The sequence below is a fragment of the Podarcis vaucheri genome (assembly GCF_965113315.1).
Source record: "Podarcis vaucheri genome assembly, chromosome: 1".
NCBI classification, from domain to species: Eukaryota; Metazoa; Chordata; class Lepidosauria; order Squamata; family Lacertidae; genus Podarcis; species Podarcis vaucheri.
In genome coordinates, this window is record NC_138759.1 from 66,815,379 (window position 1) to 66,829,221 (window position 13,843).

Below are 13,843 nucleotides of genomic sequence, written 5' to 3' on the forward strand. Positions count from 1 at the left end.
GTATAAATTTAATGAAATAAATCAATAAATAAAATATATTGCCTGGTGCTAGAAATCAGGGTGAAATTCATTGAAGGAGCTATACCAGTGGGGCTTTGAATTCTTGCAGGCTGGGCCTGACAAGGGGATGAGCACCAACATTTTAAATGCCAGATTTTGTCCCACAACAGCATATTTGGTTGCCAAGACAAGGGTTAATTCACTGGCAACTCCAGCCACCAAACAAATTGTCCCTTTCCCTCAAGATGAGACCAATTTTAGGCAGCATCTACAAAAAGAAGAAAATGACCAAAGCAAACATGCTTCTGGGATAGACAGAACCCAGTACCCTGATGTAGTTGCAAATTACCCCCTGCCTGATCTTCATATTATAGCAGTTAAAAGATGATGCTGACTTCTTCTTCTCTGCAAATCTGCATAGATCTGCTGAGCAGGTGTAGGGGTTTCTCTCTCTCTCTCTCTCTCTCTCTCTCTCTGTGTGTGTGTGTGTGTGTGTGTGTGGTTGCCCGCATTTGAAATTGTGTGGGAGAAACTGTGAGGTGGTCACACCTACCTTTGGAAAAAGTGAATATTCTTGGTGGTCAAATAAAGTAAGCACCCATGCACTATACATTAGACACACATATAAGCTGTCGGCATTGTCTTTGGAACCTCAGCTGTGTATGTTCCAACTGGACAAAGTAGTCCTCTATACTGATCCTACTTCTCTGCCAAAAAGCAACTCAAACCTTTCACAGATCACAAGAAATTGTCTTTTTTCTTCTTCTTCCCTCATCTTGTGCATCCACAGGAAAAGACATGGCACAAAGTAGATACCCATAAAGCATTCATTTTTTTACTTGGACAAACAGCATCTATTAGAAAGACAGAAGTGTGGTTTGTGTCCTTCCAAGTACTTTTTTAGGGGGACGCATTATCACATTTCCCACTGGCTGCAGAAATGTATAGCTCTAGCGTACCAATCCCTGGGGAATCAGCCAGCACTGGAGATCATGGCACATTCTATTAAACTGCAACCTTTCCCACAAATTCCTCCATGGAAGAAATATGTAGGTTAACCACATGGGCAAATATATGTAAGCTTGATGGATTTTCTTTTCTGTCTTTGACAGGACGGTGCTGGAAAAAGTGCATACTAGCTAGAATCCTGATCCAGCTTGATCCATGTCAAAAGAGAAAAATTTGCCATCAGTTCCTGCTCTCTGTATCTCCCAGAGAGTGGTGGCGACCCTGGGGACAAATCTGGGCCTTCAGGTGGTTCTATCTACTCCACCTCTTGTTGTCAAGAACAGAGAGTACAGTAGGAGTCCTGCTGGATCAGACCAACAGTCCATCTGGTCCAATATCCTGTTTTCCATAGTGGCCCACCAGATGCCTCTCTGAAGTTCCCAAGCAGGACACAAAAGCCTATTTGCTCTTGGTCTTTAATGGCGTACTGCCTTTCAACCTGAAGGGTGCAATATAACCACTGTGACTAGTAGTCATTGATAGACTCAACCTCCATGAGTTTGGCTTGTCTCCTTTTAAAGTGATATTGCAGTAAAAAGTTAGATTAATTAAGTCCTGTGTGACTATTACACACTGTGGAAAAGGGGAGGGGGATGTCTGTCCTGAACCTCCTGCCAGTCAGTTCACTGATTGATCCAAGTTGTAGCATTCAGAGAAGGTGAGAAAAGCGTCTCTCTATCCACTTTCTCTACATCATGCATCATTTTATAATCCTTTATCTGTCGTGACTCCAGGGTCAGAGCCCCCAGGTTTGGGACATGCCATGGACTCAAAGGAAGTGTCAGATGGGGAGATGGCACTTTCCTAGAAACACTACTTCAGGAGTTTGTCTCGCCCCCACCTTCCTGAACTGGGTTAATTCCATAATGCCATCCTCTGAGTCCAAAGACTCCAGCCCTGAAGCCCCAGTGGTACAATTTAAATTGATTTAAATCAGTGTAATTTAAATTGTTACTTGCATCGCCAATAAAAAACACCAATTTAAATAATTGATTTAAATCAAGTTTCCAAGTTCACAATTCATAACATTTCCTGAACAATAGTGCATACTAATTGCCTATAACAGTTACAATAGATTGATTTATAGCTAAATAAAGCCTTTATACAACATAGGCACACTTGTTTATTTTTGAATTGTTATGAAGGGTGCACGCTACTCCCAATCTCTGCCAAGTGGTAGCAAGATTCCAAGGGGTTCCAGGTGCTTACCTGGGTTGAGTTTCCATTGGGAATCAAGAAGCAATCTTTAAGAAATGTCTTTAAGAAATGTGGTTTATTAACACATATTTACAGCCTGTGTGCAGATAGAGGGAGAGCAGAGTTTACAGCCTTTGCATCTCAAGAGGTGCTTGCCTTTCACAGCAGCTTAGTGTTGCATTCAGAAGCTTTCTCAGTGCCATCTTTGTGCCTCTGCCACAGTTTGTCTCCATCCTGTCTTCTTGGCATTTGCCCTCCAGCCCCCCACATGGAGTTCTCTCTGCTTCCTGCTTTCCCTTCCCAGAAAACCCATTGCCAAGCAACTCCTCTTCTGTCTGCTAGACCCCCTTCTCCCCACTCTTCCAAGCTTAATTTTGAAAGGTGACAATCTTCCTATAACCTACCGTCATTGCTCACCGTAACCTTGGCAGCCTCTGTTGGCATAGACCCAAGGATTTCCCTGTGATGTGGCATAACTTTTTGTTATGCTTAATGACTTCTATCCTGGGTGAGGCCCCAGCCTTGAAAGGGTGCTTAGCCTGTATTTTTCCATTGGCCTGGCATCTTCCCTTCAATACTCCCAAATAGTAGCTAAATTCTACCCTTTATTAATTTCTGAAGTTCACTTTAACAGTTATGGGTGCCCTTGCATCCCCAAACTCTGTTACCCCAGAATTGCAACAGTATTTTGCATTATACGTACCACCTTCCCATTATTTTGTTTTTATCTCAAGGCAGCTTTGAGTGTGCTGCCCACAGTCCTTTCTGGGACACTAAGCAAGATCGCTTACTTGAAGATACTGGTGACTGTCTAACACAGAAAGGTGTGCTGGACTTTCAAGATACAAGGTTGATAATGGCAAAAAAAAAATATTTATAACGTTTAGTTGATAGTCGTAAAAATAAAAAGTTTATAGAAAAAATCAGTAGAATTGTATTTATAATGCTTGGCCTCAGGCATCCAATATTTTTCTTCCTTGGCCCCCCCCCCTTTACATCAAAAAAGATGGCTTTAATTTAATATGTGTTCTATTGAATTATGAACTGTTGAGATATAAGTGTAGAATTTAACATTTATTTAACTCAGAATTTAACATATTTTTAGAATTTAACATATTGTTTTTAATATAGCAATATCAGGAGAAGACTCAGAAGAAATTTATTTCTCAAAACCACAGGTCATAACAACACATTTTAAATGATAAATATAATGCTATTAAATAAGACAGCAGAGACCTAGTGTTACAACAGCAAACAAGGTGCACAGCTACAATGCTGGTTTAAATTCTTCAAATTCCACCCCCCACCCCCGGTTTTACCTTGAGAACTGAGGCACAGAGAGTTACTAGTCATGGGTTTTTCATGAATCTGTAGTTTATTTCATTCATCTTTCCAGTTTAATTTCATTTCACATACTGGTTTTTGAACATGGCTCTGCAAGAAAAGCTGATAGCTTTTAGAGTGTTGTCTCAAAGTAGAATTGAGTAGGGAGAACTTGCATTTTTTCCTACTCTGTAACTCTCAAAAGCTTTTATTTTACAATAGATAAAATACCTTATTAGCAGTGTCTAAAAATAAAGTATTTTGTTTTATTGGTGGTTTATTAATAATACCCCATAAGTACAAACTCTCAAAAATGCAAGTTATAAAAGGTATTGGTTAAACATTTTAAATAAGTCTCCATCATATCATTCTGAATGGTGTCAAATACAATTTTTATTTTTAAAAGATTGTAACTGGAATTTAATCTTTGAAAATATTAATAACAGCTTACAGCAGGTAGGCTATAAAATAACACTGTATGCTGTCTATTTAGTTTCTGGTTGAAAAAGCACAGCAGTACTTTAGTTCATTACCTTTGAAAAAAACAGTAACAAGATAATACAGCTGCCTCTGATTAAGATGTAAATTCTTTCTAATTAGAATGTAAATTCTTACATTTAAATGAAGACATCAATTGTCAGGATGCCATATGATATCTTATTCCACCTTGCGTGAATGAAGCCCTCACTGTTCATCTATGGCACTAAAATAGTTTTGCAATCCCTTTGTTCTCTGATTCTTGTAATATTCTCTCTTCATGTTCCCTTTTCACATTGCTTTTGTTTGTTTTCCCCCTTGCATCTGATATTGTTGTGTCTTGGGATTTTGTAGAAATTTGGAATGAAAATTGAGTTCAGTCAGTGCCAGTATTTGCTTGTGCCTCAATTACTTCTGCTGAATTTTCCTCAATGCAAATCAGGCAGGTTGCATAAAGTAGTGCATGTATTTGAAATAATTAATTTTCCGTAAAATGATGGAGCAAGTCCAATCAACCTTCATAAAACCTAAATAAAAGAATAAAGAATTAGAAATTAATTAACTTTTTTGTGTTGGTGATACTTTATTATGAAGTGCAAGGTAGCAATAATAAGTTTTCCTGTTGAATCTAACTTCTTCATCAAACATGGACAATAACCTTTTGCCACTGTCATTAAATAGAAGCACACTTGGAAAATTCTATTTCAATAATATACAGAACAGGAAATATTATATGTGGTTAAAAGCCCAGAAGAAGTAATGAGTGCAGAACACATGCACTAAGTTTTTTAAGGCACTATGTATAAAACAGAACTATAAATGACTACAATCCTAAGCATTATTATTTGGAAGGAGGATACTGTGCAAATATGCTGAGCCATATATACCCATGGCATAGCTTTACCCTCACACAAGGCTCATGGGTATTGCTTATTTTAAAGTGCCTCATGCATGTACTCTGCAACCTCCTAGACTAGAGCAAAGTTAGAATGTCAGAAAGCAGACTAGGCTAGAATCTGTCTCCCTGATATACTAGCTTTGCACAGATGGAGAGAGTTAGCATTTAAATCCCTCTGTGCAAGATGAGACTAGAGGACATTCCTTGATAGGGATGACACCTGCTACTGGAAGAATCAGGCAGGGTCTTCTGAAATCTTCTGTCTCCTCTCCAGGGGAGGAGTCATCCATCTCTTCCTAGACTGACCCTGCCTGCAATTAATAACAGTTGGGATCCTTTCGTGTGTTTAGTTGCCCAGTTCTTTTTCAGCCTTTCTGGTCAGTTTGCAAGTTTCGGTGTTAATCTCAGTCTATCCTCCTCTACCTGCTTTTAGTCAGTGGTGTTGTTTTATTTAAGGAGTGTGGGTTTGTGTGTATTTGTCCATCTACCTCTTGGCTTTCTAGTTTATGTTCATCTTTGATCCCCACCATGTTCTGTGTGTGACGTCTCAGCTTGGTATCCCCCCTCCCGACAAAAAAAACCCTTCTATGTCCATGGGGTCTTGGAAGAGGTAGTCAGTGGGACACTCTGTGGGATGAGTATGTGGCCAGTCAAGATGCACCATGTGTTTCTTTGGACCACAGAGTTTTATGGGCATGAAGCAGGTGGTTTCCACGAGTGATGCTGAAGAGTGGGGCCACGGTTTTGTTTCTCCAGCAGTTGTTGCTGCACTTTGCCCGAACTGCTCTGTTTTCCGCCAACAGGTTCAATAACCAACTTGCAACTTGAGTGGGACTACCAGGTTTGCTCCCCCAGAGTAGTCCTAGTTTGGAAGAGGCTTTGGTAGTTTCCCACTTTTTTTTGTTTACTATGAAGCAGAGTGCTCCATCTTCATCGTGGCTTCTTTGGCTGCCTTCTCAGCATTTAACAAAAATTTGGGGCAGCAATGCCCTTCCCAGCATATCCAGGCAGCATGGTGTGATATTCCCTTCAGCCAGTGCAACCAGTGACTGAATAAGTGCATCTGTCTTTCAGTGGGAGGCCTTCCCTTTCCTAAGGAAGGCCAGGTTGTTTGTCATGGGTCTGTGGATATATCTGTTCTGCGATTAAGGGGTCTCTGCAAGCTGCATGCAAAGGCTACTGAGACAGAATTTCTAATGTTGACCCAGGACTGCTACTGTCATCACACACACACACACACACACACACACACACACACACACACACTACCCTTCATCTGAAAAATCATGGCAGTTTACAACATAAAAACAGAAAATAAGACCACAAAATGCATAACAGAATAACAAAAATTACCAATAACCCCCCTTCCCAACACACACACACACACACACACACACACAGCGTTTAATCAGCCAAAGGCCTGGTTGAAAATGAACATTTTTGCCTGGCACCTGAAGATATTGCAGGTAACTTAGAAAGTTTCAGATTTTATGCCTGGAACAGAACTGGTTGAAACAGTGTTTTAATTGGCTTTCAAAATTTAAACTGGTAACATGCTGTACCTCTAGGGGTGTCTTCAAGATATGTTCCGCAAATGTTTAGTGCTCTTCACTTTGTTATATTTAATCACTAGTTCGTGTTCAATATATCCTAGCTAAAACTAGCAACTCCTTTAAAACTTAAAATGACTGAAGCCTGTACATTTGGTTCTCAAAGCTCGTATATCTCAGTATGGAGGGGTAAGAGCCTATACATTGCCAATTTATATATTAAGACCAAATTGCATTTACGCTGTTGTTATGAAGGTGAGTGACGACATGTTAATACACTATTGCATTTTCTTTTGGGTTTCTTTGACCAGCTTATGATAAGCCCAAAAAACTGCAATTTGTGTTCAAAGCAGGGGTGATTTTATATTAATGGTGCCAGGTGAGGTTTCCTGGAGAGAGCATTCCACAAGCAGGGAGCCAATGCAGAAAAGGCCCATTCTCGTGTTGCCACCCTCCAGACCTCTGAGGGGTGGAATCTAGACACACATAAAAACTGTTCTGAAAATGCTTTGCATATTGCACTTAGAATGTTTTATTTGCAGCTGTATAGCTGAGTCCATGGAGGAGACTCACAAAGAGGGTGCTCAGATGATGATTGCAGGGTCTGAGTCAGTTTCATATGGGGAAAAGCAGTCCCAATTACAGCAGCTAGTAAGAGATTCTAAATAATTACTCTGGTAGCTGGTAACAATTATGTGTTTCCACTCATTTTAATACAAGCAAAATTCACATAGGATCATAGCAAAAGACCCTAATAGTAAAATATATAAATAAAATTTGATTACTTGGAAAAGAATGATTACGAAAGACGCCTTTTGTTATCTCATAGTAAAAAGAAAGTATATGAAGAGGAGGGGAGGGAAATATATATTGAGCCATAGCAAGGATTTGTTTGGAAAGTCCTGAAAAGTAACACTACCTAATAATGTGTTGTTGTATTAGCATTGTTTTCCATTTGTTTGGCATGATTTCTAACAACCAATTGTTCTTACAATCAGATGTTTTATATATGATTACGGTAACTATTTGTTTGTACAATAAACTGCACAAGTAACAATGTAAATAACATATAGTGCCTTGGTGGTTATGTAGCAATTATGACCATACTCTGAGTAATTTAAAAGAAACTTAGTGCTGGAAAAATAGTAGGTAACTCATATATCTATAACTGTTAGTACAGGTGTCAGTGACAGTTTATTAAAATAATAATTTTAGTATTGGTTATCATAAAACCTTTGGCACCTAGTTTTCCAAGTAGCAGAGTATGGTCCCATTAATAGACCAGAGTTTTCTGCATGATTACTGCCTTTCATAATCAATATCATTGATATTAGAATTCTGTATGCTTCTTTCATCTGTAATAATCTACAGGTGTTCAGTGGCACACCTTTCTCCACTTTCCAGGTCCATAAAAAAAATCCCAGCTAATGCCCAATATAGGAGCCTCATGCAGCAATGACTTCTGAAAATCTAGGGCTCAGAAAATAACAAATTCCCTTTGAAACAGAGCTCAGAAGCTAATTCTCCTTTTGTTCTAGTGGCAACAGTGACCTGATCTCACAAATCTGGATGGAGTGCATATTCTGGTCTCCTGGGTGGGGACTAATCTGTTAAGTAAATCAGATTCTTTTAGAATTACAGAATGCCCTGTAGAAGATTCTTGATTATCAGGATAAACCATTTTGATGCCTTTTGTCTTTGAAGGTATCCCAGACACTTTTAAAATTAGCTCATACTCACTGCTAGTAATTGGCAACTTTAAATTTGCATGAATTTGAATGAATTTACTTATGTCTTTCACATATGCAAATTGGAAGTATGACTCATGGTGACAGCATGCCTCATTAAATGTTGAGTTTATGCAGTTTGCCATTGGCTGGAAATTTTATGCATATAATAAAACTGGCATGCATAACTATGTACCAACTATGGTGAAAAGCTTCAAGGATTCCATATAATCCCAGCTGTTTTGTTTGCTATTATTTGATGTCAGGTTAGCAGTAGTGATCCTTGCTAGTTCAAAGTCTTTGTTGTAGCATAGCATTAGTCATAATATGTATGGCAACTAATTCAAATTCATGCCTCATTCTGTTTTGGGGTGTTTTGGATTGTGCATGCCTTCTGATTCCCTATTTCTTCTGTAAAAAACACTTCAGCTTTTATGATAAAAGGTGCAGTTGCCTGTTGCTTTTAGTTTTGGTTTAACTGTTTCATTTCCAGATGTATAATATGTATGATATATATTTTATTTTCCTGGCATGGTTGAGTGCCATCTTTGTAAAGATGAGCATGTGATCAAATAGAAACCTGCAGTATTTGTTTAAAGGCTTTGACATGTCATCAAGTGTAAATCTGCTCTAATGCCAAAATCCTGCCTGATGCCAATCAGGAGCTTTTTTTTATCCTGAAGAATTGTTCTTCTGAATATTGCATTAACATTTCATGTACTACTGAGCAAAAACTGGAAAACAGAATCCAATAATCATATTTAACATTCAACTACATTTCTGCTGTATCTTGCATATCAGTTATTTTCCTCAGTTGATACTAGCAATATGTGATATGATACATATAATATAGTAACAAACTTAACTATAGCATAATTTCCCTTTCTGTCAGAGAGGAACAAAAACTGTACTTGGTGTATATGCTTTGAAGACTGGCTTTTTAAAAACTTTCCCCATGGGTGCAACCATAGTTTCCCCCTGATACTTTGTTCTTCAGAGGGATGGCACATCATCACATCTGTTGTTCCTGGAGACATTTGTGGCTCCATTCTGAATAAATGTGCAGCAGTCGCAATGCCACCCGGGCTTTATATGTTTGAAGTATCTACTACCTGTATAAAATAACATGGAGAAAGTTTTTAAAAGGCAGACCATCTCAGCCTTATTTTCATTGTGAACTTCTAAGAGTACTGCTGAAATAGAGCAGAAGGGTCTGTGGAAGGAACATACACAAAACAGAAATTGAGCTTTCCACTCTAGCTAGGACTAAGCGCCACTTGAAGCAAAAGAAGTATTTGTCTCAAGGTATAAGTGCCCTAGAACTGAGGGTACAAGAGGAAGATCATGTAGTGCCCCTAGACAATGAATACTCCCAGGGTTAATTGGTGATGTCTATGTAGTGGGAAATTAAATCATTAGAAACATTGGTAATGGAATTTGTAATATGTTTGTCGTATGACGTGTCTGCCTGATGTGGAATTCATGGATATAAACTGAGTAGGCAAACTGCTAATGCGTGTTGTTTCTTTGGAAGAGTTGCAGATTGTGGTACATAAGATTACAAACGACATTAAGAACTGCGGTTGCGAGATCACAGAAGCCAGCTTTTATTTGTTAAGTAGGAGGCTGAAGTTCAGGACTTTCTGGAAATGCTGCTTGTTCCATATGCCAGGCCAAGTAGGCAAAGATGCAGAGTATTAGTGCATTGATGAGATCATGGTGTTGGAAGAAAGGCCAACTAAAATCAGAGGGCTGATCCATCTTCCCGATGAAGATGAAAGCTTTTTAGATTAGTAAAAGGACAATTAAGTAAAGGGGACATTATCAAGGTTTATAATACTATGTTGGGCAAAGAAAAAAATATTAAAGAAACAGAAAATGCTGAGGTTGTGCAACTGCGCTTTTAGGTACCAAAAAAGAAGGGGCTGTGATTAAAACACTATAATAATAGAATATAATCCACAGAACATTATAATGTAGTGACAATAAACTTTAAGGGATGTGCAGAAATAAAGAGTTCCAAAAAAGCCAAGGATGAGAGCTTATGAACACCAGATGTAGGAGGAGTCCTAAGAATAGCCATATTTACATTATCTGGGAATAAATAGCTGTTAACTATTTTTTCTGTCTCTGTTTTCAGTATTCATATCCTGCCCTTCGCTCAAAGCTTGCATGGTGGGTCAGAACATAATATAGTATGTAATAAATGACTCCACATAGAAAACTTAACAATAACTTCATTAAATTATATCTCAGTCAATCAAATTAGGAAGTTACTGAGGCATGGATAACCATGGCAATCTATCCATATCCAGGAATGACTGGAGCAAGCAACAGGCACTGCAACTACCTGAGCCTTTACAAGGTGTGATCCAGGAGTACTCTCAGGCTACATGCTTGGAGTGCAAGTCATGAACCTCTATCCTGGATCTGACAACCACCAGTCTACCATATTTGCATCTTGTTGGAATTCAGTTTCAACCTTTTGCCCTCCATCCATCCCTTTACCTCCAGGCACCAATTCAGAACTCAAGCAATGTTACCTGATTCCAGTAGAAAGGAGATCTACAGCTGAGGGTCTAGTTGTGATGCAATAAAATATAATGTGAAGCCCCCTTCACCAGCAGCTAGCATTAATTATAGTGTGCATATTGTCCTAAATCTCACTTTAGTCAGTGGGCCTATAAATGCATGTAAAATCTCTGCTTCTCCAGTTTCCAAACTTGCAAACTTAGGTTTTAGATGGTTAAAAAATTTGGCAGACAAGTGCCCTGTAGCTTTCATATTTCTGTGTACTATTTTTAAAATAATTTGTCATGCCTCTTCAGTGTATATCATTTGTGCTTCTTTCATTGTTAATAACTTTGAATGGTTGTAATTCTTTCATGTGAAGCAATAAAAAGCAAATGCACTATACATTCTCTGCCTATGCAAAAATGTGAGTGTGTAGTTGGTAAGAAAGATGTTCAAAACAGAAAGAGAGATTGTGGAGAAATTATATTGATTGTGTGGGTTGGTAGGTGAGAAAATGTAACAGTATTATGAATTGGTGTTTGGAATAATAGTAGGTTTGAACAAGGTTGTTAAGTTTTTTCTTAGCACTTTCTGAAACTGGGATAATTTTAATTGTGTGCATTTATTCATAGTTAAAGTAATATTTCATTTTAGAAGTGTAACTTCTTATAAAATATTAATTTGCATGTACTCTAATCCTGAAAGTAGGATTAAATTTCATTCCATAAAATCTTGCTGTTCAGCTAAATGATTCAATGGAAGTTTTAAGATGCCAGTTGTATTTTTGAAAATTTGTCCATTAATGAGTTTTTCTTTTTTTAAAAAATTCTTTATTTTTCCATCTAAAACAGAGTATGAAAAGGGCATATGCTAACACAGCCATGGTCTCCAGGAACAGCAGTGCTACTAAAAACAATTCTTATGAATGGTTGCTGGGCAGTTGACAGTACAGTAAACTGGTCTCCTCATACTTATCTTGATTAATGATTTAGTCAGTCATAAAATAAAGGGCACTTGTATTTTAACTAGAATGCCTGATTCACTCCACTAGATATATAACATTTATCTGATCGTTTAAGTGCACTATCATATTTAAGTAGTGTCAGTTTTAAATATAGAAACCTGTTTACAAATAAGATGAAAATTATAATCTTTGAATAGAATGAGAATAATGCCTAAGGAATGGTTAAGACATATGAAAATCTCTCCAAAAGGAGTAGCCTGAGCATTTCTGGAAACGGTAATGCCTTTCTAGACTGCTATACTCATGCAAATCACCAGGACGTGCTGGCTTTAAAAGGGATACGCCATCAGATTCTACTTCCTTCGTCCAGCTGTACCCCCCAAGGGTACAATTTCAAATGCTTAAATTGGCCCTAGGATGTAACACTGTTCCCAAACCATTAGAGTTGTATTATTCTTTCCCATAAAATCATAGAAAGCAACAACATTACCAGCTACTTTCACCAGAAACAAAGATGAGTTCTAATTTAACAGAGGTCTATAAAGATCCTCATTTCCTGGTTTTATATCATATTTCTAACTCAATTACTTAACGAACGAACAAATTAGCCGAACAGGAAGCAACAAACCAATAAAAAGCAGGACAGGGTGCATTTAAATTGTTAAGAAAAACTCTACAACAAATTGCTAAAATGTCCACAAATGCTAATTCTCTTGCTTTGTATCTATTCCAAAATTGTGTGGATAGAAGCCAGTGTTTCTGAAGACTCTGCAGAATACAGTGGTACCTCTGGTTAAGAACTTAATTTGTTCCGGAGGTCCGTACTTAACCTGAAACTGTTATTAACCTGAAGCACCACTTTAGCTAATGGGGCCTCCTGCTGCTGCCGCGCCACCGGAGCACGATTTCTGTTCTCATCCTGAAGCAAAGTTCTTAACCTGAAGCACTATTTCTGGGTTAGCGGAGTCTGTAACCGGAAGCGTATGTAACCTGAAGCATATGTAACCCGAGGTACCACTGTAACTTCTTTCTTCCCATACATTGCAGAAGGCTGGACTAGATGACACTTAGGTTCCCTTCCAACTCTACAATTCCATGATTCTATACTTATAAGACATAATTTTATTCATATATATGGTAATCTGAATCTTTCTTCCCCGCTGACCAATCATTTGCAAAACAGCTGAATTCCATGTTCTTGCTAATAGAATACATGCTATAGTCAAAATACTTACATGCTCCTTCCTGACTTGTCACTTAATTGCTCCCATTAACGTTGGGGCATTCATTTGGATCACAAATGTCCCAGCTGATACTATTTATGATGTCTTACTGATATATATTTTTTATCCAAAGGCATTCCAACCAAATGTTGGCAAATATGCATCATCTTCTGCTATGAATCTGACAAATCTCAATACAGCTTTGCTTTTTGTAACTGTGTGTAAAAGTAAAGGGACCCCTGACCATTAGGTCCAGTCGCAGACGACTCTGGGGTTGCGGCGCTCATCTCGCTTTACTGGCCAAGGGAGCCGCCGTACAGCTTCCGGGTCATGTGGCCAGCATGACTAAGCCGCTTCTGGCGAACCAGAGCAGCGCACGGAAATGCCATTTACCTTCCCGCCGGAGCGGTACCTATTTATCTACTTGCACTTTGAACTGCTAGGTTGGCAGGAGCAGGGACCGAGCAACAGGAGCTCACCCCGTCACGGGGATTCGAACCGCCGACCTTCTGATAAGCAAGTCCTAGGCTCTGTGGTTTAACCCACAGCGCCACCCGCGTCCCGTGTGTAGTACCATCTATATTGTATTACAATAGGTGAACTGAGTATAGTTCTCTCTTAATGTCATGTCTACCAGAAATGAATTTAGTTTCTACATACCTACATACCTATTTCCATTCATCTTCAGTTATTTTAATATTGAATAATCCTCCCCAGTTTTGTTTCACAGAGCCATTTGTATTGGTTGTAAATAACACAAGTTTGTATATTTTTCACAGGAGCCCTTTACTTTTTTCTTATGCAATAGTCTGTTCAAAATGTGTCATTGGCCTATTAATACTCATTCCTCTTGTGGCATTTAGGATACTGTTTCTAATTCATAAGTATATTAAAAATAGTAACTACAGTTGGTTATACAATGATTATTCATTCAGAAATAGTCTTTGACCTTGGTAATGCCA

The 13,843-nt window shown here is 38.4% G+C and overlaps 1 protein-coding gene and 1 long non-coding RNA gene across 3 annotated transcripts in view; both read left to right on the forward strand.

The window, feature by feature from the left end:
- The window catches only part of LOC309527648, a 384,549-nt gene that overhangs the window by 144,130 nt on the left and 226,576 nt on the right, over positions 1–13,843 (forward strand). The window lies entirely within an intron of this gene.
- Positions 1–13,843, forward strand: part of ELP4 (elongator acetyltransferase complex subunit 4) — a 161,359-nt gene that overhangs the window by 118,238 nt on the left and 29,278 nt on the right. Inside the window, exon 10 of one of the 2 annotated variants that reach the window (XM_082209494.1) lies at positions 10,437–11,096. The exons of the other annotated variant lie outside the window; for it this stretch is intronic. Coding sequence (XP_082065620.1) covers positions 10,437–10,460 — 24 coding nt within the window. The 3' untranslated portion in view covers positions 10,461–11,096. Of the gene's footprint in view, positions 1–10,436; positions 11,097–13,843 lie in introns of those variants that run through there. 2 annotated transcript variants of the gene reach the window in all.